At 40.3% G+C, this 24,027-nt stretch overlaps 2 protein-coding genes, 1 non-coding gene and 1 pseudogene across 3 annotated transcripts; 1 reads left to right on the forward strand and 3 right to left on the reverse strand.

Moving 5' to 3' along the window:
- Positions 1-7,062: 7,062 nt before the first annotated feature.
- LOC103439101 (phosphoacetylglucosamine mutase-like) lies at positions 7,063-12,094 on the reverse strand (annotated as a pseudogene).
- LOC114822379 (small nucleolar RNA Z103) lies at positions 11,890-11,992 on the reverse strand. Its single transcript, XR_003770455.1, has one exon. It is a non-coding gene; the product is annotated as a small nucleolar RNA Z103 (small nucleolar RNA).
- Positions 12,095-17,748: 5,654 nt separating the features above from the next.
- LOC139192915 (uncharacterized) lies at positions 17,749-20,322 on the reverse strand. The gene has a single exon (XM_070815825.1). It carries the CDS (start codon positions 19,341-19,343, stop codon positions 18,282-18,284), a length of 1,062 nt encoding a protein of 353 aa, XP_070671926.1. The 5' UTR covers positions 19,344-20,322; the 3' UTR covers positions 17,749-18,281.
- Positions 20,323-21,658: 1,336 nt separating this feature from the next.
- Positions 21,659-22,239, forward strand: LOC103429297 (uncharacterized). The gene has a single exon (XM_008367441.4). The coding sequence runs from the start codon at positions 21,775-21,777 to the stop codon at positions 22,132-22,134; it is 360 nt and encodes a 119-aa protein (XP_008365663.1). The 5' UTR covers positions 21,659-21,774; the 3' UTR covers positions 22,135-22,239.
- The last annotated feature ends 1,788 nt before the right edge of the window (positions 22,240-24,027 follow it).

Below are 24,027 nucleotides of genomic sequence, written 5' to 3' on the forward strand. Positions count from 1 at the left end.
TACGGCTGAATTCATAGCTCAAAATCAATCTAGTCAGAGTCACTACAATGACTTATACGGCAATATATTGCACATAAGTCGGAACCCCTACAAAGGTCTGTACAACAAGATTGGGTGTAATATAATTATGCTCAATTTTACTCTCTCATAATAGCCGGGCGATAAATCGCTAGTCACCTACGAGTCGGAACCATAAATAAGGTATGTACGACAAGACTGTGTACTTAGGTTGGATCCAATGTGAGCATATAGTGCGGGAGGTGACGTAAATAAACAGGCCTGTACTTTATATCTCTGGCTAAATCATAAACACCCTAGGTGCAGTTGTATGAGCTCAACATTACTTAATTACATATCACATATCACATCATCGATGATTCACGCAATCAAACATAACTTACCTGCACTCACCTGTGCCTCCACAGCACCTCATTTATATATATATGCAACCATGCAATGCATATTCAAAATATAGAAGCATTTGGCATATTATTTCAAAGCATACTTTCCTTAAAAATGCATTTATGGGAAATATACCAAGTATATAAATATATACTGAAAACAAAAGTCCACTCACTAATATGTCGAAGGGTCGTAGCCCTCGAGTCACCCGTGGATACGCTCGTCCTCGGGATAAGCTTCACATATATGTGAATTAACTATAAAACATACGCAATACTAGCTAATAACTTCTCATACATTACTCAAAATAGGTATATGAATATACCACAGTGATCTACATAACCTCAGGATCATCCCCATATTTTTAGAAATATTTTTGGACCTCCCATGCGCCGCCACGCGTCGGCGGGTGCACGGGCAAGACGTGCCACCACGCGCATGGAATCCTGACAGATTCCTTAACTGCCGTTAGGAATATTCCTCATAATATTCCATTAAAACCCAATGGAAACCGTCCAAATTAACTGACGCCATGAGAATATTCCGTCCAAACTGACGGAATATTCCGTCTTCGTCCCCAACGAGTCACCGGTCGCCGGAAAACTGGTTAAAACTTTAAACTCACTATGCTCACTCATTTCTTAACCATTTTTATGAAATTTGAACCAAATGAAAGCTTAGAGTGAGAAGAATGGCATTATACCTATTTGGAGCTTCAAATCTCACGAAATTCCGACCAAACCTGCAACTCTTCATTTCCCACGATCCCGACATCCAAATTCTTCAAATGAACTACCCCGATACTCATGAGAACCTCATTAAGCTTCCTATGAGCTTAGAATTCCCTGAAAATAACATATTTACGTGTGCATGAACAGTGCACAATTCGAGGGTTAGGTTTCACGGGGTTTTCGAAGGTTTCAGGTTCTAAAACTTGCACCAATGGACTCCTGAGGTCAAAAGGAACATGAAATTGCTTACCTTGGTTTCGATCTGCAAGGTTTGAGATGGTTCTTGGATTTCCCATACGAAAATGCCGAGAGGAAGAGAGAGAAAAGTCCACGGGAGAGAGAGAAAAGGTATGTGTGTGGTCCAAAAGCCACCAATCAAAAACCAATAATTCCCTTACTTCCAATTGGGTCCAAAAACTTAGGGAAAAATAACAAATGGGTCCAAATCCAACTTAAATCACACAATACACTTTAACGTCTAAGGGTAAAATTGTCATCGAAAATAATCTTTCGAGACGGGCTGTGACAGAGCTGGACTGTGTCTAGAAGGAACTTATATCTTTCAACTATAATGCTAACTCCTCAAACAATTTCAGTGAAAAAGTTCACCTAGAGGCTCAAATTAATGAAAGTCTTGCTCAAGTCCTTAAGGAGGAGGAAGTGATGTGGGCGCAAAAAACAAAATCTAATTGGTTAAAGCATGGTGATAAAAATACAAGATTTTTCCAACTTTGTGCTACAATTAGAAGAAAGCAAAACAAAATTAATAAAATCAAAGATGGCAATGGTATTTGGTGGTAGAGGTAAGGGCTTGGAGCAAGTTTTTGTGCAGGAATTCAAAACGAGATTCACCAATCGATCCAACCCCCCTCCTCACTGCTGAGCACACCAACTTGATCTCTCATGTAATAAAACCATGCATTTCGAATGATCATAATACCATGTTAACTGAGGCTCCTTCAAGTGACGAGATTTGGAATGCTATTAAAAGCATGGAGGCTCTTAAAGCCCCAAGGCCGGATGGTATCCATGCGAGTTTCTTCTAAGAATGCTGGGAGGAGGTAGGGCCTTCAATGTGCAATGTGGTGAAAGACTTTTTTGTAATTAACACAAGCCTAAAGTTAATCAACCATACCAACATTGCCCTAATCCCAAAAGTGGAGAATCTGGAAACAATCAATAATTATCGCCCAATCAACCTCTATAATGTTAGCTACAAGATTATAACGAAAGTAATGATCATTAGGTTAAGGCCCCTTTTGCAGGAGTGTCTTTCGCCCAACCAATGAGCCTTTGCTTCAGGTAGGTCAATACAGGATAATATCCTTATTGCTCATGAATTGTTCTCAACTTTTAACAGGAAGAAAGGTAGAACTAGGTAGCTAGCTATCAAGCTAGATTTAGAGAAAGCGTATGATCTCTTAAACTAGGACTATATTAAATGTGTATTGGAAAGGTTTGGGTTTTGTACTAAGTGGATTAACCTAGTTATGGAATGTATATCTTCAACTTCTTTTTCCATTAACATTAATGGTAAGTCTCATGGATATTTCAGTGCAAGTAGAGGTATTAGGCAAGGGGACCCATTATCCCCCTATATTTTCATCCTTTGCATGGAACCCTTGATTAGGAAGTTGAATGAGTTAGCGTATACCCCAAAATCCCATATTGGCCTACTCACTTCCCCGTTTGGCTACAAAGTTTCTAATCTTGTTTTTGCAGATGACTGCCTTATCTTTGCCAAAGCATCTCCAAGGGGTGCCATGAAGGTTTTAGAAGTTCTAAATTGTTTTGCAAGTGCTTCGGGTCAACAAATAAACTTCAACAAGTCTTCTTTATACTTTCCCTCTAATACAACTAACCAGTTACGAAGTGAAATTGTTAACATTCTTCATATTCAACATAAGATCACCATTGGAAAATATCTCGGTATACACAACATTGTGTTTTGGAATGACCATTTAAATGGGAACGAGCTAATTAGGAGATTCAAACAAAAACTTGCTGGTTGGAAGGCCAACACCCTTTCAAAGGATGGTAAATCGCCAAAATGGTCCATAAGATTTGCATAACTCATCACTTTGATCCCTGAGATTCCAAATCGATAAAAGTGGTCATTGAGATTGTCCACCATCCATCATTTTGGTCATTATGTTAAAAACTCCGTTAAGTGTCCCGGAGCTCTTAGCCGGAAGTTTGGGCAATTTTCAAAGCTTCATAACTCAATTGTTTCTTAACCAAATTCGACCCATAATTTATCAAAATGAAGATAGAAAAGTGTAGAATAAGATTATACCTATTTCAAAGCTGAATGGTTGCTAGAGATGGCAGGAAAATAACCTCAAAGTTGACTGGTCCGAGTGAAAACTAGGGGTGGGCAAACGGGTCCTGGACCCGCGGGTCGGGGCGGGTACGGGGCGGGTCCAAAAATAAGAAGGAACGGGCCCCCGGCCCGGCCCGTTTGTAGCATGCAATAATGGATTGGAATTGGATTAGAGTGATGTTGTGGCCCACTGGCCCTTGACTTACAAGGTCACCCACCAAATTGGACCAAATTTGGGAGGCCTTCAAGGTCTCTGTAACCAATACGTGTCAGAGCATTTTTATATGGTTTAATTGAATCCAACTCTCCAACTTTTTTATCCCCTCATCTGATCTCCAGAGACTTTCATGATTTCATCAACCTCCCATTTTCCATTCATTCACACTTGAGCTTGTGTCGAGTTCTCGACAACAGTCCGACTTCGCCGATTTCGCGGCATTCTTGACTCGATCTACTACCTCGTCGCCACGATCCAGGACTGGGATAGACTCTCATGGCCGCCGACTAGTCCGTCTGCGTTGCGCATGTGGGTTTCTTACGGAGCAGGCCACTATTCCTCTCCCTAACTCGTCTTCTCCTCTCTCCTTGACTCGTTTTTTCTGGGTTTTTTTATGGTTCTGATTTTGTGTTGGTTGGGTTTATTTTTTATGGTTCTGATTTGTCGCCTTCTCCTCTCTCCCAGATGACGAAGGAAGAGGGCTTGAACGGTATGAGCTGCATCTGGGTTGTCGCGGAGGAAACGGGGTTCGACGACTGAGGAAGACGACTTGAACCACGTCGTCCCTTTCTGTGTTGACGAAAAAAATTATGTAATAGGAACTGTGTACCTGCCCCGAACCGGCCCGTTTGAAACGGGCCGGGTTAGGTCCGGTTCTAAAACTCTAAAGCACTCTACCCGGCCCGGCCCGCCTCGTTACATTTTAAAACAGGTAGGTCCGGTTCCTTCAAATTTGAGCCCGGCCCGACCCGTGCCCAGCCCTAGTGAAAACTTGAAAACTCGCCGGAAACTAGGTAAACTTTAAACGTTCATAACTTCTTCAATACTCAACGAAATCAAGTGATTCAAAAACGAAAATCATACATCTCGATGAGAGAAAGAGAATGGTACCCTTTTTTATGGCTAACTAGTCGTAGTTTGGCCGGAAAACGGCTTGAAAGTGGCTAACTCGAGACTAAGATAGCCACTTTCGAGCTGTGTTCCGGACAAATCATAGTGCGTTAGCCATAAAAAAGGTACCATTCTCTTTCTCTCGTCGAGATGTATGATTTTCGTTTTTGAATCACTTGATTTCGTTGAGTATTGAAGAAGTTATGAACGTTTAAAGTTTACCCAATTTCCAACGAGTTTTCAAGTTTTCACTCGGACCAGTCAACTTTGAGGCTATTTTCCGGCCATCTCCGGCACCATTGGGCTTCAAAATAGGTATAATCATATTCTACACTTTCTTATCTTCATTTTGATATATTATGGGTCGAATTTGGTTAAGAAACGATTGAGTTACGAAGCTTTGAAAATTGCCCAAACTTCCGACCAAGAGCTCTGGGACACTTAATGGAGTTTTTACTAGAAGGATTAAAATGATGGATGATGGAAAATCTCAGAGACCACTTTTATCGATTTGGAATCTCAGGGACCAAAGTGATGAGTTATGCAAATCTCAGAGACCATTTTGGCGATTTACCCTTCAAAGGCAAGAAGACTCACTCTTGTCCAATCAAACCTTTCAGGTATGCCTAATCATATTATTTCTTGTTTTAAATGCCCTTTAAGTTAATAAGCAAATTAAACAGGGATTGTAGACAGTTTTTATGGGGCAATAGTCATAAATGTAATCCTGCGAGTTGGAAGGAAATTTGTAGACCAAAGAGTGCGGGTGGCTTAGGTATCAGGAACCTAGACCATTTGAATAAGGCTTGTCTTGCTAAACTAGGTTGGAAAGTGCTTTTTGATAAGGATAATTGTTGGGCTAATATAGCCAGAAGAAAATACCTTAGATACATATGATGGGTTTCTAGACACCAAAACTAAGCAAAACCACTCGCTTGCCTAAAATCCTGGGGTCCCGAGACATTATCAGTAGGGGTATGAGGTGGGTGATGGCAAGGACATCATGTTCTGGACTTTCTGGACTCACAACTGGGTTTTTCCTCACCCTCTCTTTCATCTCATCCCAGAAAATCAAGGACATGAAATTCAATAGGGAGATCAAGGTTGCTGATTTTATTGTTGACAGGCACTGGGATAAGAATAGGTTAAATCAAGTAATAGACACCTATACAGCAAATAAAATCTGTAATATTCCTATTCCTATTCATTCTTCCAAGGATGCAGTTGTCTAGGGGCCTAGTAATAATAGTAAGTTCACGGTAAAATCTGCAACTTGGTTTCAAATGGAGGATCTTGGCCATTCCCCATCTCAAAACCTTATAAATAGAGTGTGGAAGCAAGTCTTGCCTCCCAAACTAAAGTTATTTGCGTAGAGTCTCATCAAAGGTAAACTTCAAACTAGAAAGAAGCTAAGCAGGTTCATTCCCAATATAAATACTCAGTTCCCCATGTGCAACAACCAAGAGGAAGATATTGATCATCTGTTCCTCCACTGCCAGTATGCTAAGTAGGTTTGGAGTTGTGCCACTGATATGTCTTTATCAAATTTTGATATCAACCTCAAGATAAGTGATTGGTTTGTGAACCTCTCTCACAAAAATTCGAATGCTGTAAGCAATTTTAGCAAAGCTATTTCTATTTGCTGGCAGATTTGGAATGGTAGAAATGGATGCATTTTCAGGAAAGAAAGGCATATCCATACCAGAGCTTTTATCCGGGCTATGTCTATGGTTAATGAGTATTTCAAGGATAATGTGAAGAGCTGGGAAAATACGCTGGTAACAAGTGATGATAAAGTGATCAAATGGAATTGTCCATCGTACCCATATGTTAAAATAAATTTCGACGGTTCGGTGTCAAACTCCTTGGCGGCGGGAGGTTTCATTATCAGGAACTGGAGCGGTAAACCTATTCTCGCTGGTGCTATGAGTTTGGGGTCTTCTACCATCAATGTTGCTGAGGCCATGGCGCTGTGTGAGGCACTAATCTGGGCTAGGAGGAGAAACTTGACGCATGTGTGTGCGGAGGGTGACTCAAAACTTATCATTGATGTTGTTCGTGGTGCTTGCGAAACACCGTGGAACTTGAGGTCTATCATTGAAGATATCAGGTAGTGTGCCTCTTTCTTCCAGGATATCAAGTGGGGGCATGTTTTCAGGAAGGCGAATTTTGTTGCAGATGTTATGGCATCTATTGGGCTGAAAATGGATAATCTTTGTATATGGGATCCTTGTCTTCCTGTCGAAGCAAACTTAGCCCTGTTATTTGATTGTAATGGCTCCGGCTGTGTGAGGGGCTTCTCTCTTTAATGAAGTTTTATTTTTCCATAAAAAGAATAATTAAAAAAAAAAGAGTTAAGTTCTGCTGTGACTAGTTTTATGGACAAGTAATTTACCCAGATTCAAAAACATTGTGTTTCATCTGAGAAATGTTACTCCAAATGCACCCGTTTTGTCATTCAAGATCGTGCACAGTTTCGTTGTTTTGCTATAAGCGGGTTCTTGAATTTGTTGAGGCACATTATTAGTGAAATATAAATTGAGAATGTCTTGTGTTACAATTTACAAACTACAGGTTTTCACACATTTTGCTGATGCATTTCCTTAGTTGACACGACAAACTTTTTTCCGGGAGATTATTGTGCCTGTATAGTGAACAAGAACTCTCAAGTTTGTTAATAAAGATGAAACAAATCGTAGGCGAAACTGAAGAACAAGAATCTACACATCAACAACTAATTTTTGTGACTTGTGAACTGGGAACATGCATCAGTAAGAAACAATGTAAAAAGAAAACAAATTATAAGACGCATTCAATGTTTTCGCACTTCTGGATTTTTGTCTGCGCCTTATATTACGTCTAAGAATCATACAAGCTAGGGAAGACGCCGTTCTCTACATTTACAGGTTCAATCCACCGCAGTGACAACAAGAATAACAGAAAATATGTAAGTAAGCATAAATCCTCATCAACATAATAATTCGGTCAGTTTTGGTTTGAAAAAGGAAGTTGATCACTAGGAGCTTCCAAACCCAAGAAACTGGTCTACTAGTTTTGCTACAGACTTTGCCAAGCTGTCTGCTGCATTCTGTGTGGATGCCTCTGCATATACGCGTATAACATCTTCTGTTCCTGATGGTCGTATAAAACATCGGCCTCTAGGGTATTTAACCGCAATCAACAGGGAAAATCCTCAAAAATTTGTTTGTAAATTGTATATACCAGTAAAATTAGGAAAAATGGCAAATTTTCCTGTGCAACAAACAAATACTGCTAATCAACTTAACGGTGCAGACCAATAATCAACACGGATATCGTGCAGAGCAAAGGACTGAACTGTATGAAAAATGAAAGGAGAAATCTACTTACCGGTTTCAGCGTCAATGGCTTCTTGAATGCCAGGGGGTGTCACAGCAGCCACAGTTTCTGCATTTTCTGTAACAACAGCAGTTCTGTCCATAACCTTGACCTGATAATTGTGAAGCAGAAGAATTAGTTTCTAGGCACGTTGCGTCCAACAAGAATATGGAGGAAACTCAATTAATTTTTAAAACAGATAACAAGAAAGCCCGAAAAGAAAACAACCATAAAGACAATAAACTGACCATAAGATAGACAGATGACCAAGGAAACTTGCCTTAAGCTGCCTACTGGGTAGATCCTGATAAAGCTCATTCCACCTCTGTATCGACCACCCCATATGTTTCAGAATGACCTCAACCAAGAGTACCCCACTCAACGCGTCCCCAACAGCCTGGTTAATTAATTCACTAACAGCCAAGATTCTCAAAGCTGCCTTATGCTGTTCTGAACCTGAAAAGAAACAATCATGTTCTTCATTTAGATAGGTAACGGACGATCATGTCAGCACTAATGTAGTGGATAAAGACTGCTTTAACCTTTAAATGCATCAGCAAGCTCAGTAGTCCTGGTCTCTAACCAGCGTAAGTAATGTTCTGAGAACAAGATGGTGCCATGACCATTTGCTTCAAAGTAAATCCCAATATCATACTTGGCAGCTTTCTCATGAAGGTATTTCACTCCTGTAGGAGTAAAAGTGACTTCTAGGCCTAACTGTTTGAGATAATCCATGGATGCTCCGTTTGGATAAGCTGTTTGCACAATACCAAGGCGACATTGATAATCATTATTTCCATTAACATCTATTTCCTTACTCAAAATGCTTAGTTGCTCCTTGATGAATATAGCAAACAAAGATAAAATCTTGTCCCCATCGACGAGTTCAATCTTATTACTACTTCTAGATGGCACAATAAAATATACAAGCCGATCAGCATCACCATCCAAACTAGCACACCTGAAAAGCTAGAACCATCCATACAGTTAGTCCCTGCCTTTGACATCTAATGTAACACTTTAGATCAGTAGTTGAGCATTACTAATTGACCAAATAGAAAATTTAAGTAGTTTGAAACCCCGAAACAATGGTTGGATATTGCACACTGGCATCCTTTGGTACCAAACTAGTATTGGGGTAAAAACATATTTAAAATAAAACCAAACTTGTATCGTAGCCAACAAATGTTTGCATCAATGAAAAGATACATCCATTGTAAGCAATCCAACAAGTTGTTAAATCGGATCAAAATTCAAGTTTTCCAATAGTAGTATGCTAGTACGACAAACTTTAGTAATGTTTTCCAATGTGTTGCAATAAAGCATACGATAATAATAACAAATCAACAAGCCACCAAAATTCAGGGTTTCTCCCATCTATCTCATAATCTCATTAACGTAGTATATGTACTTGCATCCATATGTACACAACAGAATTTGTCAGGATAATGCAATCATCAGTCATTCTCCAGCAATATCTCTATGATGCAGGCATTTCAAGCAAGTTACTTTAAGTAACTGATAATCAAAATTCATTTCACAATCCACATATAACTGACCTAATCCCAACATCCTGTGAACCAAAACTACAAGGAACGACCTTTTCTTTCTGCACATGATCAGCACCAACTCCTTCATTCAGTACACCCAGCTCCTTCTTTTCCGGAGTTCCGAATCTCAATAACCAAACCAGTCAACATCGTCTTCAAAAGTTCCCAGTTTTTCTCCACCAACACCATTTGCCCCATCCACAACCAACTTGTCATCCACATCACTGGGATGAGTTCCACTAGTAATCAAATCTACCAAGCACCTAACCAGCCACACAAAACACTTAATGAAGGCATTCAAACAACAATGAATTTTTTTAAAGATCAAACTAACTCATTACACAAAACTCTAGCTCCAACTAACCTAAATGAGCTTGAAAGCTGCTTGAAGTAATCGTTGTCTGATACTTTCAAACCCTTATTTCTAGCACGAACCATCCAGTGTAGTTGTGGAGTAGTTAAAATTCCCAAGTCATGGGCAACCGCTCCAATAATTGAACTGATTCCCTTTAAAGGAACAAATGCTAAGAAATGAGGAGCGTAAAACGATTTAGAAACTGCATGGTAAGCAATGGTAAAAGAGAAGATACCTGTTTAGCAGCCTCAACCAGAGATTCTCCACTGGATCTTGTATCTCTTGCCAACAATATCTCCACGGATTTTGCTCCATCGACTGCGATTTTTTCATTTTCAACAAATTCAGCTATCAACTGTTCAAGAGTTCAATCAGCCTTGTACACAAATTCACAAGAAGAAAAGAAAGGAGTGAGCACGCGCACACACACAGAAAGGCTATATAGAAAAAGAAAAACAGACATGAACAAGCTGTTGGGGATCACGAGCATTGGTGAGGGTATCAGCGAATGGCTCCCAGTCTTGAGAAAGCATTCCACCACTCGGGTCAGCAACTTTGACTCCATTATCAGAGACTTTGTTGTGAGATGCTGTGATCATCAGGCCGATCACTGATTGGATCTTGAGGGCCCTTGGAGCAGCCAAAATTCCCACCCTGTAAAGTGTGGATTGGAGGATTGAGGCATCAGCTCTGAAGCCAGCCGTTCCATACGATAGTTTCACACCTGGTGTCAACTTCTCAAAATTAACAAACCAGAAACCGAATTCCGTTGAGAGGAAAGGGAAAATGCGAGAGGGAGAGAAATGTGGACCTTGTGGAGGCGGGAAGCGAGATGAGGAGCTGAGGAGGAGTGAACGTTGGTCTTTATTCATGGTTTGTTAATCCCGATTGAAACTAACATCAAAGAGTTTGAGTTTCAGGCATATAACTAGCAATAGTGCCCGCGCGTTTGCTGCGGGTCTTAAAACTACTGGACATAAAAGAAGAAAACAGCCAGTGCAAACTTGTAATGGATAGTTTGTAATTAATAGGTTTTTAGTATGTTCATGCTATTTAAACACAGAAAATATAATAAGAAAAAGAAGTTGAGTGTTGGCAAAAAGTGATGTAATTTGTGGCATACCTGTAGTTAGACCTGTGTAATCGATTTAGTTGTGAACACTGGTAACATGTATAACTCAGAGAACAAAAAATAGCAGAAACTGAATAAGAAAATGATGTGCATAGAGAATATACTGCAGTAACTATAAATTAAGGTTAGAAGTGTTTTAATTTTGATATAAATTTGTGGTCAAGAATTATGCATAAGAGGATAACTGCTTTTATGAGTGAGCATATAATAAGTCAAAACGATTATTAATAATTAACGAAATGTTTGAAGTAAAAAAAAATATACATTTGATGTTGAAATTCGATATCATAATGTAACTGTAACTTATTAGAAGGGTTTAAATTGGCATTAACTGGTCTGTAACAGTTTGTCCAATTATATTGAATATCATTAGACCATGTTGTGATACGATGTTACTGGAAAACGAAGAAAAAATTATATAAGCTATTAGAAACAATATACAATTGTAAATGTAAAGTTGTGTAATTTGATTCTTAATAAGCATGCATATATACCGTTTGGATATGAAGAATTAAAAAGCATATAGAGCTGTGCACTTAGTTGAGGTAAGAGTTTAGATGATGGGAATCCATGCTGATAATTTGTTGAGGAAAACAAAACTTTAGTTTGATGTTCAAGCAGATGGGAACAGACAGAAAGAACAAAAGGTAAAATACATAATAAAAAGAAGATGATGTCCAAAGATTGGAAAAGCAGGTTAAGAAGTAAATTTATGTTTATACCGACTAAAATGATTGTCAAATTTGCAGCAAGCTATCTTTGAATGAATAAAAAATAGGGTAAAAATTGTAGGCAAATTTGATCAGGTGAACTGGAGAAAATTGAAAACCAGGATTAAAAATGCATCACAAATGAGAATATGGTGTAAAATGATATGTAAGCCAGTTTTGTACTGATTCTAATGTAAATATGGGAAAACAGATGTTCAAAGATGGATCCGATAGAGCTGATTAGGTGTCTCTGTGTAACACAGAGATACTATTTGCTCAGTTATTTCAGCTTTGATCATTTGGATAAATAATCATCACTTCCATATTTTCCCTTCGGTGGGATGATCTTTTTGTTTTACAATGTTATCTAGGAAGAAACTCATTGGATCATGCAATAACAAATAGAAAAACTATTTAAAAGAATACAAACAACAACAACAAAGCTTTTTTCCCACAAAGTGGGGTCGGCTATATGAATCCTAGAACGCCATTGCGCTTGGTTTTGTGTCATGTCCTCCGTTAGATCCAAGTACTCTAAGTCTTTTCTTAGGGTCTCTTCCAAAGTTTTCCTAGGTCTTCCTCTACCCCTTCGGCCCTGAACCTCTATCCCGTAGTCACATCTTCGAACCGGAGCGTCAGTAGGCCTTCTTTGCACATGTCCAAACCCATTTTGTGTACGTGTTGATGCTTCACCGCCCAACCTTCTGTGCCATACAGCATCGCCGGCCTTATTGCCGTCCTATAAAATTTTCCCTTGAGCTTTAGTGGCCTACTACGGTCACACAACACGCCGGATGCACTCTTCCACTTCATCTATCCAGCTTGTATTCTATGGTTGAGATCTCCATCTAATTCTCCGTTCTTTTGCAAGATAGATCCTAAGTAGCGAAAATGGTCGCTCTTTGGTATTTCCTGATCTCCGATCCTCACCCCTAATTCATTTTGGCCTCCATTTGCACTGAACTTGCACTCCATATATTCTGTCTTTGATCGGCTTAGGCGAAGACCTTTAGATTCCAACATTTCTCTCCAAAGGTTAAGCTTCGCATTTACCCCTCCTGAGTTTCATCTATCAACACTATATCGTTTGCGAAAAGCATACACCAAGGAATATCATCTTGAATATGTCCTGTTAACTCATCCATTACCAACGCAAAAAGGTAAGGACTTAAGGATTGTTGATGCACAAAATCAGTGAGGACTTTGGTACAACAGAAAGTATTAAGTTTGTGATCTTTGCTAGATTGCTCTGGTCATTAGTGTGGATAAGTATGTAAATGGATAGAGACATGAAAGCAAACACAAGATGTACATGGTTCACCCAGATTGGCTACATCCACGGAGTAGAGGAGTTCTCATTAATTGTGAAGGGTTTACACAAGTATATAGGTTCAAGCTCTCATTTAGTGAGTACAAGTGAATGATTTAGTACAAATGACATAGGTTCAAGCTCTCGTCTTCACTTGCCTTATCTGTCTCATAGGTAGATGTGGCATCTTCTCTGGAAGTACTCTTCCTCCATCCAAGGGTGGTATCTTTAACTGGTGGAGATGCACAAGGTAATGTATCAATTTCACATGAAGCTTACTTGTAGTTTCAGGCTTGGTCAAGCGCGATACAAACCATGTAGTAGGAGTCCCCCAAGTCGCTGAGCTAGGGGATCTGCTGAAAGAGGCGACAGACAAGGTAAGCAATCAGAGCTCCAAGAAATCAGTCCCAGATCAGAAGTTTGATTTCGAGTTTCGGCTGATTGTTCTCATTCTCCTTATCTTGCAGGCAGCATGAAGGATAAAGAGAAGAAAGATGATATGAGATACTTTTGCTTTTGAAGAAGTAACTTTCCACAGGCTTATTCTTGAACTGGGCTGGAGGATTTTCTGGTTTCCTCCAGAGTATAAGGCCGACTGAAGAATTTGAGGGTTAAAACAAGTCCATCAAATCTAGAGTACGTTTGACTCTGCTGATATGGGATACTTTTGCTGTTGACAAAGTAGTGGATGTATCGGCACGTGTTCTGTTACGCTTGTCTCCACATGTTTTCTTGTATCCTTCTCATTTTCCCTATCTGTTCCTTAGGCAGATGTTGTATCTTCTCTGGAAGCATAAGATGTTGAAGATGAGTACTCGAGAGCAATGCCAGGTAAGTAATCAGGTAAGGGGTTCCAGGCAGTCAGTTCCTGACTAGAAGCTTGATTTCAAGTGCTGACTGATTACTCTCTTTCTCCTTGTCTTGCAGGTAAGAACAAGGCCAAAGGAAAAGACAGGGAAAAAGCATGATATGGGATACTTTTGCATTTAACCCTGATGATATGAGATATTCTTGCTCTGGTGTAGCTTGTTTGCAGAGAGATTATCGGGGGGAAAGAAAGCTGAGTATTTCGAGAGGCTTCGTTGGGAGTGCCCTCTCAGATATGAGGAAGGGTTGAGCATTTTTGCAGGTCTGCCTGTCCGTTGAGGATGGAGGTCGACATATATAGGAGTTTCCCTATCAACAAGTAGTAATGCTATTCCTTTACCCTGCTTGGTCATAGCACGGTAGTGGGAGCTGCCAGCTTCACATGTGTCAGAGCACTTTGAAAAAGTGGTCTGTGGTATCTGGAAAGCTGATGTTGCGTGTGAAGATTACAGACAAACTTTATCCAAGGAGATCTGACTCTCGAAGTTGAGAAAGCGGTGCCTCTTTGGTTTTCGAACAAGCAATCCTGTCGGGGATTTGGCTCTCGAGATTCGGAGAACGGTGCCTCTTCAATTTTTTAGAGAGCAATCATGCTGGGAGTCTGGCTCTCGAGATTCGGATAGCCATGTCTCTTCGATTTTTGAGAAAGTAATCATGTTAGGAGTCTGGCTCTTGAGATTCGGAGGACGGTGCCTCTTCGATTTTGGAGTAAGCAATCTTGTTGGGAGTGTTTTCTCGAATGTGAGTAAAGGTTGGGCATGTTTGCTAGTCTACCTTGCCACGGAGCATAGAGGTTGACACATAGGGACTTTCCAATTATCCAGCAGTGGTGCTGTTTCTTTACCCTTGTGGGTAATAATATGGTAGCTAGACCTTCAAAATTTATGTGTCTAAACTTTGTTAGTGCTGTTTCTTTGCTATTCTTTTACCCTTCTTGGTCATAGCGATGTAGTGGGAGCTGCAAGCTTCACGTGTCTAAACTTTGTCAGAGATCTTTGGCAAAGTTATCTGTGGTACCCATGAGCTGATGGTGCGTGTGGAAAGTGGATGATTGAACAGTAAGATTCACGTGCTTTCTACTTCACCAGAAATCTTCAATAGAATGCCCGTAATTTCAGCAAAGCTGAGTGTGCATGTGACAGGTGCTGACAAGGCTGAGAAAAGCAGGTGCCTCTTCGATTTCTAAGATCGGCCCTCGTGGTCTCTGAGCAGCCTAGCTTTTGAGAAAGCAAACACCTCTTCGATTTCTGAGATCGGCCTTCATGGTCTTTGAGCAGCCTAGCTTTTGAGAAAGCAAACACCTATTCGATTTTTGAGATCGGCCCTCATGGTCTTTGAGCAGCCCAGCTTTTGAGAAAGCAAACGCCTCTTCGATTTCTGGGCAGGTGCCTCTTCGATTTCTGAAGCTCCGTCGAGTGCAGATTTTTATAGAGGTTGGCATTAAGTTCCAAAGCACACTTGAATCTTCACCGGTAGAAGCTTCCTTCTTGCACTTCTAAGATCTTGATTTGTCCGACCTTTTCTCTCTTCAACACCTTTGAAAATGTCTGGCCCCTCCGACCGTCGTTTTGACTTGAACCTTGTTGAAAAGGCAGCCATGCCTTCTTCAGACAACATATGGCACCCATCCTTCTTATCCCCTACTGGTCCTCTTACCGTTGGGGATTCCGTGATGAAGAATGATATGACTGCTGCGGTGGTGGCCAGGAACCTTCTCACTCCCAAAGATAACAGACTACTTTCCAAACGGTCTAATGAGTTGGCTGTTAAGGATTCTCTGGCTCTAAGTGTTCTGTGTGCAGGTTCTGTGTCTAATATGGCCCAACGCCTATTTGCTCGAACCCGCCAAGTTGAATCATTGGCGGCTGAAGTGATGAGTCTCAAACAGGAGATTAGAGGGCTCAAGCATGAGAATAAACAGTTGCACCGGCTCGCACATGACTATGCTACAAACATGAAGAGAAAGCTTGACCAGATGAAGGAATCTGATGGTCAGGTTTTACTTGATCATCAGCGGTTTGTGGGTTTGTTCCAAAGGCATTTATTGCCTTCGTCTTCTGGGGCTGTACCGCGTAATGAAGCTCCAAATGATCAACCTCTGATGCCTCCTCCTTCTAGGGTTCTGTCCAGTACTGAGGCTCCGAATGATCCCCCTCCGGTGCCTTCTCTTTCTGGGGCTCTACCGACTACTGAGACTTCTCCTAAGCAACCTTTGTGAAGGCTCCCTCTTGTTTGTTTATTTTGACTCATGTATATGTACATATTTGTACCTTATCGGAGATATCAATAAATAAGCTTTGCTTCATTTCAACGTATTGTGTTAAATACACCAAAGCCTTCTTCATTGAGTGGGGTCGGCTATATGAATCTTAGAACGCCATTGTGCTCGGTCCTGTGTCATGTCCTCCGTTAGATCCAAATACTCTAAGTCTTTTCTTAGAGTCTCTTCCAAAGTTTTCCTAGGTCTTCCTCTACCCCTTCGGCCCTGAACCTCTGTCCCGTAGTCGCATCTTCTAACCGGAGCGTCAGTAGGCCTTCTTTGCACATGTCAAAACCATCGTAACCGATTTTCTCTCAATTTTCCTACAATTTCGGCTACTCCTACTTTACCTCGGATATCCTCATTCCTAATCTTATCCTTTCTCGTGTGCCCACACATCCAACGAAGCATCCTCATCTCCGCTACACCCGTTTTGTGTACGTGTTAATGCTTCACCGCCCAACATTCTGTGCCATACAGCATCGCCGGCCTTATTGCCGTCCTATAAAATTTTCCCTTGAGCTTCAGTGGCATACGACGGTCACACAACATGCCGGATGCATTCTTCCACTTCATCCATCCAGCTTGTATTCTATGGTTGAGATCTCCATCTAATTCTCTGTTCTTTTGCAAGATAGATCCTAAGTAGCGAAAACGATCGCTCTTTGGTATTTCCTGATCTCCGTCCTCACCCCTAACTCATTTTGGCCTCCATTTGCACTGAACTTGCACTTCATATATTCTGTCTTTGATCGGCTTAGGCGAAGATCTTTAGATTCCAACATTTCTCTCCAAAGGTTAAGCTTCGCATTTACCCCTTCCTGAGTTTCATCTATCAACACTATATCGTTTGCGAAAAGCATACACCAAGGAATATCATCTTGAATATGTCATGTTAACTCATTCATTACCAACGCAAAAAGGTAAGGACTTAAGGATGAGCCTTGATGTAATCCTACAGTTATGGGGAAGCTTTCGGTTTGTCCTTCATGAGTTCTTACGGCAGTCTTTGCTCCTTCATACATATCCTTTATAGCTTGGATATATGCTACTTGTACTCCTTTCTTCTCTAAAATCCTCCAAAGAATGTCTCTTGGGACCCTATCATACGCTTTTTTCAAATCTATAAAGACCATGTGTAAATCCTTTTTCCCATCTCTATATCTTTCCATCAATCTTCGTGAGAGATAGATTGCCTCCATGGTTGAGCGCCCTGGCATGAACCCGAATTGGTTGTCCGAAACCCGTGTCTCTTGCCTCAATCTATGCTCAATGACTCTCTCCCAGAGCTTCATTGTATGACTCATTAGCTTAATACCCCTATAGTTCATGCAATTTTATACGTCGCCCTTATTCTTGTAGATAGGCACCAAAGTGCTCTTTCGCCACTCATTTGGCATCTTCTTCGTTTTCAAAATCCTATTGAAAAGGTCAATGAGCCATGCTATACCTGTCTCTCCCAAGACTTTCCACACTTCGATCGGTATATCGTCTGGGCCCACTGCTTTTCTATGTTTCATCTTCTTCAAAGCTACAACCACTTCTTCCTTCCTGATTCGACGATAAAATGAGTAGTTTCTACACTCTTCTGAGTTACTCAACTCCCCTAAAGAAGTACTCATTTCATGTCCTTCATTGAAAAGATTATGAAAATAACCTTTCTATCTGTCTTTAGCCGCATTCTCTGTAGCAAGAACCTTTCCATCCTCATCCTTGATGCACCTCACTTGGTTTAGGTCCCTTATCTTCTTTTCCCTTGCTCTAGCTAGTTTATAGATATCCAACTCTCCTTCTTTGGTATCTAGTCTCTTATACATGTCGTTATAAGCCGCAAACTTAGCTTCTCTCACAGCTTTCTTCGCCTCTTGCTTCGCTCTTCTATACATTTCACCATTTTCATCGGTCCTGTCCTTGTATAAGGCTTTACAACATTCCTTCTTAGCCTTCACCTTTGTTTGTACCTCCTCATTCCACCACCAAGATTCCTTTTGGTGTGGAGCAGAGCCCTTGGACTCTCCTAATACCTCTTTTGCTACTTTTCGGATACAACTAGCCATGGAATCCCACCTTTGGCTAGCTTCCCCCTCTCTATCCCACACACACTGGGTGATTACTTTCTCTTTGAAAATGTCTTGTTTTTCTCCTTTTAGATTCCACCATCTAGTCCTTAGGCACTTCTAAGTGTTGTTCTTTTTTCTCACTCTTTTGATATGTACATCCATCACTAACAAGCGATGTTGATTAGCCAAGCTCTCTCCCAGTATAACTTTGCAATCCTTACAAGTTATACGATCCCCTTTCCTCATTAGAAGAAAATCTATTTGTGTTTTTGACGACCCACTCTTGTAGGTGATCACATGTTCTTCTCTCTTCTTAAAGAAGGTGTTGGCTAAGAAGAGATCATATGCCATTGCAAAATCCAAGATAGCTTCCCCATCCTCGTTTCTCTCCCCAAAACCATGGCCACCATGAAAACCTCCATAGTTGCATGTCTCCCTGCCCACGTGTCCATTTAAATCTCCTCCTATAAATAACTTCTCCGTCTGGGCAATTCCTTGCACCAAGTCTCCAAGGCCTTCCCAAAATTTCTCCTTCGAACTCGTATCCAACCCTACTTGAGGTGCGTACACACTAATCACATTGATGAGTTCTTGTCCTATTACAATCTTGATTGCCATGATTCTATCTCCTACCCTCTTGACATCTACAACATCTTGTGTCAAGGTCTTGTCCACGATGATGCCAACACCGTTTCTCGTTCTATTTGTGCCCGAATACCAAAGTTTAAACCCTGAGTTTTCTAGATCCTTTACCTTAAGACCAACCCACTTAGTTTCTTGTAGGCACATAATATTTATCCTTCTCCTCACCATAACTTCCACTACTTCCATAGATTTTCCCGTTAAGGTTCTTATATTCCACGTTCCTAAACGCATTCTACTCTCTTGAACTTTACCCTTCTGTCCTAGCTTCTTCACCCTCCCCCGTCCAATAGGATCAAAGTACTTCTTTTGTGTGTCCTGTGTAAAGTTGATAGGAGCATATGCTCCCAAACAACTTTTAGTGGAGTCGTTCGAAAAGAAGTTTCTATGGCCCCCTTGCTCATTTAACACTGAATCCGGGTGCCGATGGAGATACAGCGACCCTTGCTCACTTATCACTGTGCTCGGGCCACACAGCGCGCCACTTACGGGTGACGCCCTAGCTTTAGCGCGATTTGGTTTTGGATTCATTTTCATAAGGATTCGACGTAACTGATGAGTGCCGGCTGTCGACTACCTGACGTCCTCCCCCTCCTCCTTTACCCGGGCTTGGGACCGGCAATGTAAGATAAACTTACACAGGCGGAGTTAAAAACTATTTAAAAGAATAACAAAGATAATTTTTGTAGTACATGGAAAATATAAACTTGTTTGAATAAAAAGCCTAAGATGAAAGGGTCATATTACGTACTTGAAGTACAAATGGTTTTAAAGGCTGTACATTGAAGCTGCAAAAAACAAAGAGCATCACATGCTGAAAACAAAAAGAAAACCAAATTGTAAGCGTAGACAGAGCAGGCAAAACATAAAAGAAACCAAAATTTGAAAAATTGTTCCATCCGGACACCAAATGTTTCAAAAGGTTATCAAAACGGAACAAAATTGGTTAATTTGTTATGTAAGCAAAGCAAAGAAAGGAGTTGGATTGAAGTTGATTTAAGGCTTTTTCTGACTTGGCCAACCTATGTGGCTAGGGCTTCAAACACTAAAACCCCGTACAATGCACATAAAAGTAACCACTGCCGGGTAAGCAAACATGAGTTACTTTCATCAAAAATTAAAACTAAAAACATAAACTTCAAACAGGCAAAATCTGACAACCAGCATATCAATCCAAAATAAAAACTTCCACCACCAACAGCATAAACAAATTTAAAACCACAATTAAAACTAATGTTGACTGTCCTCCTCTCCATGTTTGTGTTCCCTCTATAGGATAAAAGCGACGAAGACAAAGCTTTCCAAAATTCTAATAACTCTACATATTATCAATTTCCCAACAAAACACATAGGTTCTAGCACTAACAGCATAAAAAGTTTTAAAATTCTTCCTCTCCCTGTTCTTAAGACAGAAAGACAAAGCTTTCCAAAATTCCAACAAATCCTCTCATTTCTTCCCAAAAATTATAAATCCATTTTCATCCTACAATTATTAATGCATTTCGAAACTGTAAAAAAGCAGGACATAAAACTTACCCAGAATATAAGAGCAGCGTCACAGGTGCTAGCAAATGTCAGATTTATTAACAGAGCAACCAAAATGCAAAATGCTCTTTTAGCCGGGAAAGGCCTAACAGAGCACCACAACTGAAAGAACAATGAAATCGTTAGGTTTTTTTTTTTTCCAAATAAGCAAAAATCCAAAATAAAAATTGAAAGACAACCATTATAAAATACACCTTAGCTGAATAACATCTGTTCCGCAGCGATCTGATGACGGGCCGCGACCAAAACAGGTTGGAAATTGGCCAAAGTTCAGCCACAACCCAAAAATCTCAGGCAGAAAAAAAAAGAATAACACTCTGAATTATTGCCCGATCGCAACTTTGGAAACCTTGGAAACCACTTTTTTGTGGGGAAGAAGACTCTCGAAGTCAAGAGAATAAGGATGGCGGACACGCAGACAACACGGGTAAAAACGTCATTTCAACGTACGAAGCAGGCCAGACAAAGGAAAACAAATGATTGACCTAGGGGCAGTTCCGCCTTTCACTATTTATGAACAGTGCCGGTTTCAACTAAGTTTTAGTATATATAATGTATACATTCACATACAGTTAAATATACATACATACATACATACATATAGATATATATAAAATCTCGTTACTGAAACCTGCAACCATTCTTTCTAATAAAATAATCAACAGATGAAATTTTGTTCTTTCTAATAAAATAATCAACAGATGAAATTTTGTCCAATCAACCAAAATTTACCCAAAGATAATAACTATCCAGATAGAACAAAACCCAATTAATTAATTTTCACAAATTACTGAATCCATATCAGTTTACAAGAATGATTTCAGGCAATACTAAGGGCTGGTTTGGTATTGCTGTACTTTGAAAAAAAAACTGCTGTGAGAATAAGCGGTTGTGCTGTGAGAATAAGCGACTGTGAAATAAATCAGCGGAGTGTTTGGTAAACTTTTTTGTAAAACTGCTTTTGGAAAAAAAAAACAATCTGATAGTGGGTATTTTCATTAAAGGAGCACTGTAACTCCGTGTACTTTGAAAAAAAAAACCAGTTTTCCAAAGCTGCAAATAGTAGCTTCAACTTTTTCCTTTGATTTCAGCTTATTCTCACAGCAACTTCCAAAATAAGCCTTTTTTTTTAGTTTACCAAACACCTAAAACCCTCACAGTTTTTTTTTATGGATGTTTTTTTTTTTTTTTTAAGCATCTCACTCCCAAACCACCATTAATATGCAGAGAGATGCACAAAATCGGATTGCAATCAAACACTTACCGCACCTGCAGTATCAATGAACTCCCTCATTTTGCTCCAGTTGAGACTTGAGACTTCTCAGAGCGTTTAAATAGCCAATGGCATTTCCGTAATTTCGTGGATTTTCAAGCCCAATAATATTCCCTTTGTTCTTAAAAATCCTACCTGCGCGGAGTGTGGATGGATATGCCGCCAATGTTCCCAAGCAAAGCATCAAAAACTCCAAGCAGCGACAAAGTCCAAGGGGGAGCGATGGGTCTGCTCTCGTGGTGGAAAGGGAATGAGTCTACACCCCTAACCAAGACCAGCCCGGATCCGAAACCGGCCGAACCTGCTCCCGGCATGAACGGCGCCGTTGAGGTGCCTCGACCCCCCGCCGCCGCCAACATCACCGTCTTCGAGTTCGGATCAGTCGCGGCTTCAGCCGATAAGGTCACTCTCGCCGGGTACTGTCCGGTCTCCGAAGACCTGGAGCCCTGCCGCTGGGAGATCCTCCCCGCTAGTGGCTCCGACGCGCCCCAGTTTCGAGTGGTCTTCTAAGCACTCACCCCTGTGTCTGTGTGTGTGTGAGCAGTTAATCATTGTATGTTCAGACTCAGTAGTGTAATTTCCAGCTATGAATGATATGATGAGAATTTCAGTTGAGGTTTTGTCGTAGACAATTTCAAGTTTTTGGCTTTGGATTGTGTTCATGGATGGACAATTTAGAGGGGGTGGTATTCAATTAGGATTTTTAGAGAGTTTCAGGGAATTTAAATCTATAGAATTTGAGAGAGTTTGAGAGAAAAAAAAAAGGAATTCTCAGAGATTTTGAGTGAATTTTACATGATTTATGAGATAATTCTTTACATGGGGTTAGAGAATTGCAGAGAATTTGATCAACAATTTTCTTCTCTTTACGAGCTAAAATTTTCATCCTACTAACACCGAAGGTGACGAAAGCTATTAATTAATACAAAAGCTAAGAATAAGAAGTAAATAAGGGTTGTGAATTTAAATACAATCAGTTAAAAATTTAGAAACGTGTTCAGAGCATACAACTAACTAAAACTTTAAAAGAATTAATAAAAATTAAATAAATAAGAGGATGCAGGTCCTAAATCGAGAGGACTCAAATATGCCAATGCGAAAGCGTTGACGTAGGGATCGTATGTCTCGATTCTAAATCCTGAAAGAAGGCGCAAAACAAGGGTGAGTGGACCAAGTTTATATACATACATAATATAAAAACAGGTATAAACATATTAACCCCCAAAGTTTTAATAATAAAAAACTACTAGCATAATAAATGATAGGTTTCTCTGAAAACCCTAGCATGCTATCAACATCTCAAAAGACACATCGCGGAAATCAAAGCATCAATAGTCTCACAGATTGTCTCGTAAGCAAGGTGTGCTGCCATTAAGATCACTGAATAATAATACTCCCGGCCCAATGCCTGCACCTAAGTCTCTGTGCCAGTGATAACTTCCTCCCGGCCCAATGTCTGTCTCCATGTCCCTCAACCTTTTGCTAGGGATTATTTCTCACAGCTTAACTGCCAACACCAAATCCTCACCCCAGGCGGCATAGTGTCCACTAGGTACGCACAAATAGTTACGCCTCTCATAAATAACCACTTCATAGTATAAAATCATCCATCGTCTATACTATAAAGAGGGGTTTCTAAAACATGTTCTAGCATCATATCGTCATCCATCAGATAGTTTACCAGTTCATGGTTTTTATAGAAAATACGATATATCAAACTATAGCTCAATATAGGCCAACAATTAATTCTTCACTAAAAACATGAGACGAAAATCAACAAATTCAATAAACATGCTTAACATAAAATCAAATTATAAACTCGTAAGACATGCTATTCATTTATGCAGTTGAACTATAAAATCATGTAGTTTTAGAAGAGGTCTACTCACAGATACTCTTTAGCAGTAGAGTTGTGCGGATAAGGATTAAGAATTTCCTCACTAGCAACTTCACATAAGCACAAAAAGGTAATAAATAAATAAAAGGGTTTTCTAAAGGATTTGGGTTGGATGGTTAGAGCCTAATGGGTTTAGGGTAAGGGTTTTGGGCTTAGAGTCACAACATAAATGGCCCAAGGGCCTCATTTTAAAAAAATTGTAACAAAAATAATTAAAATAAAAATTGGAAAGGGAAAGGGTTTGGGCTTGGATCCGGATTAGAGCTTAGGTCTTAAAGCCCAAAGGTTTAGGGTTTTGCTCCACAGGCCGAAGGCCCTAGTTTTCCCAAGGCCCGAAGGCCTGTTCTGAAAGGGTTTAGGATTTCAGGGTTCTCTGGGCTCAGCCCAGACCCACACGGCCCTAAGGCTTGATTTTGAGAAGGTTTTGGGGTTAAGCAAAATGGGCTTAAGGCCCGTGGCCTTTTGAGAACGGCCTAAAGGCCTGGTGCTCACCAGAGAAGGACACC

Source organism: Malus domestica, chromosome 16, assembly GCF_042453785.1.
Source record: "Malus domestica chromosome 16, GDT2T_hap1".
In the NCBI taxonomy this organism is placed as follows: domain Eukaryota; kingdom Viridiplantae; phylum Streptophyta; class Magnoliopsida; order Rosales; family Rosaceae; genus Malus; species Malus domestica.

Bases quoted from the DNA above. Each gene is read 5' to 3' on its own strand.
- LOC139192915 (XM_070815825.1), bottom strand. From the start codon at position 19,343: ATGAAAATGAATCCAAAACCAAATCGCGCTAAAGCTAGGGCGTCACCC.
- LOC103429297 (XM_008367441.4), top strand. From the start codon at position 21,775: ATGGATATGCCGCCAATGTTCCCAAGCAAAGCATCAAAAACTCCAAGC.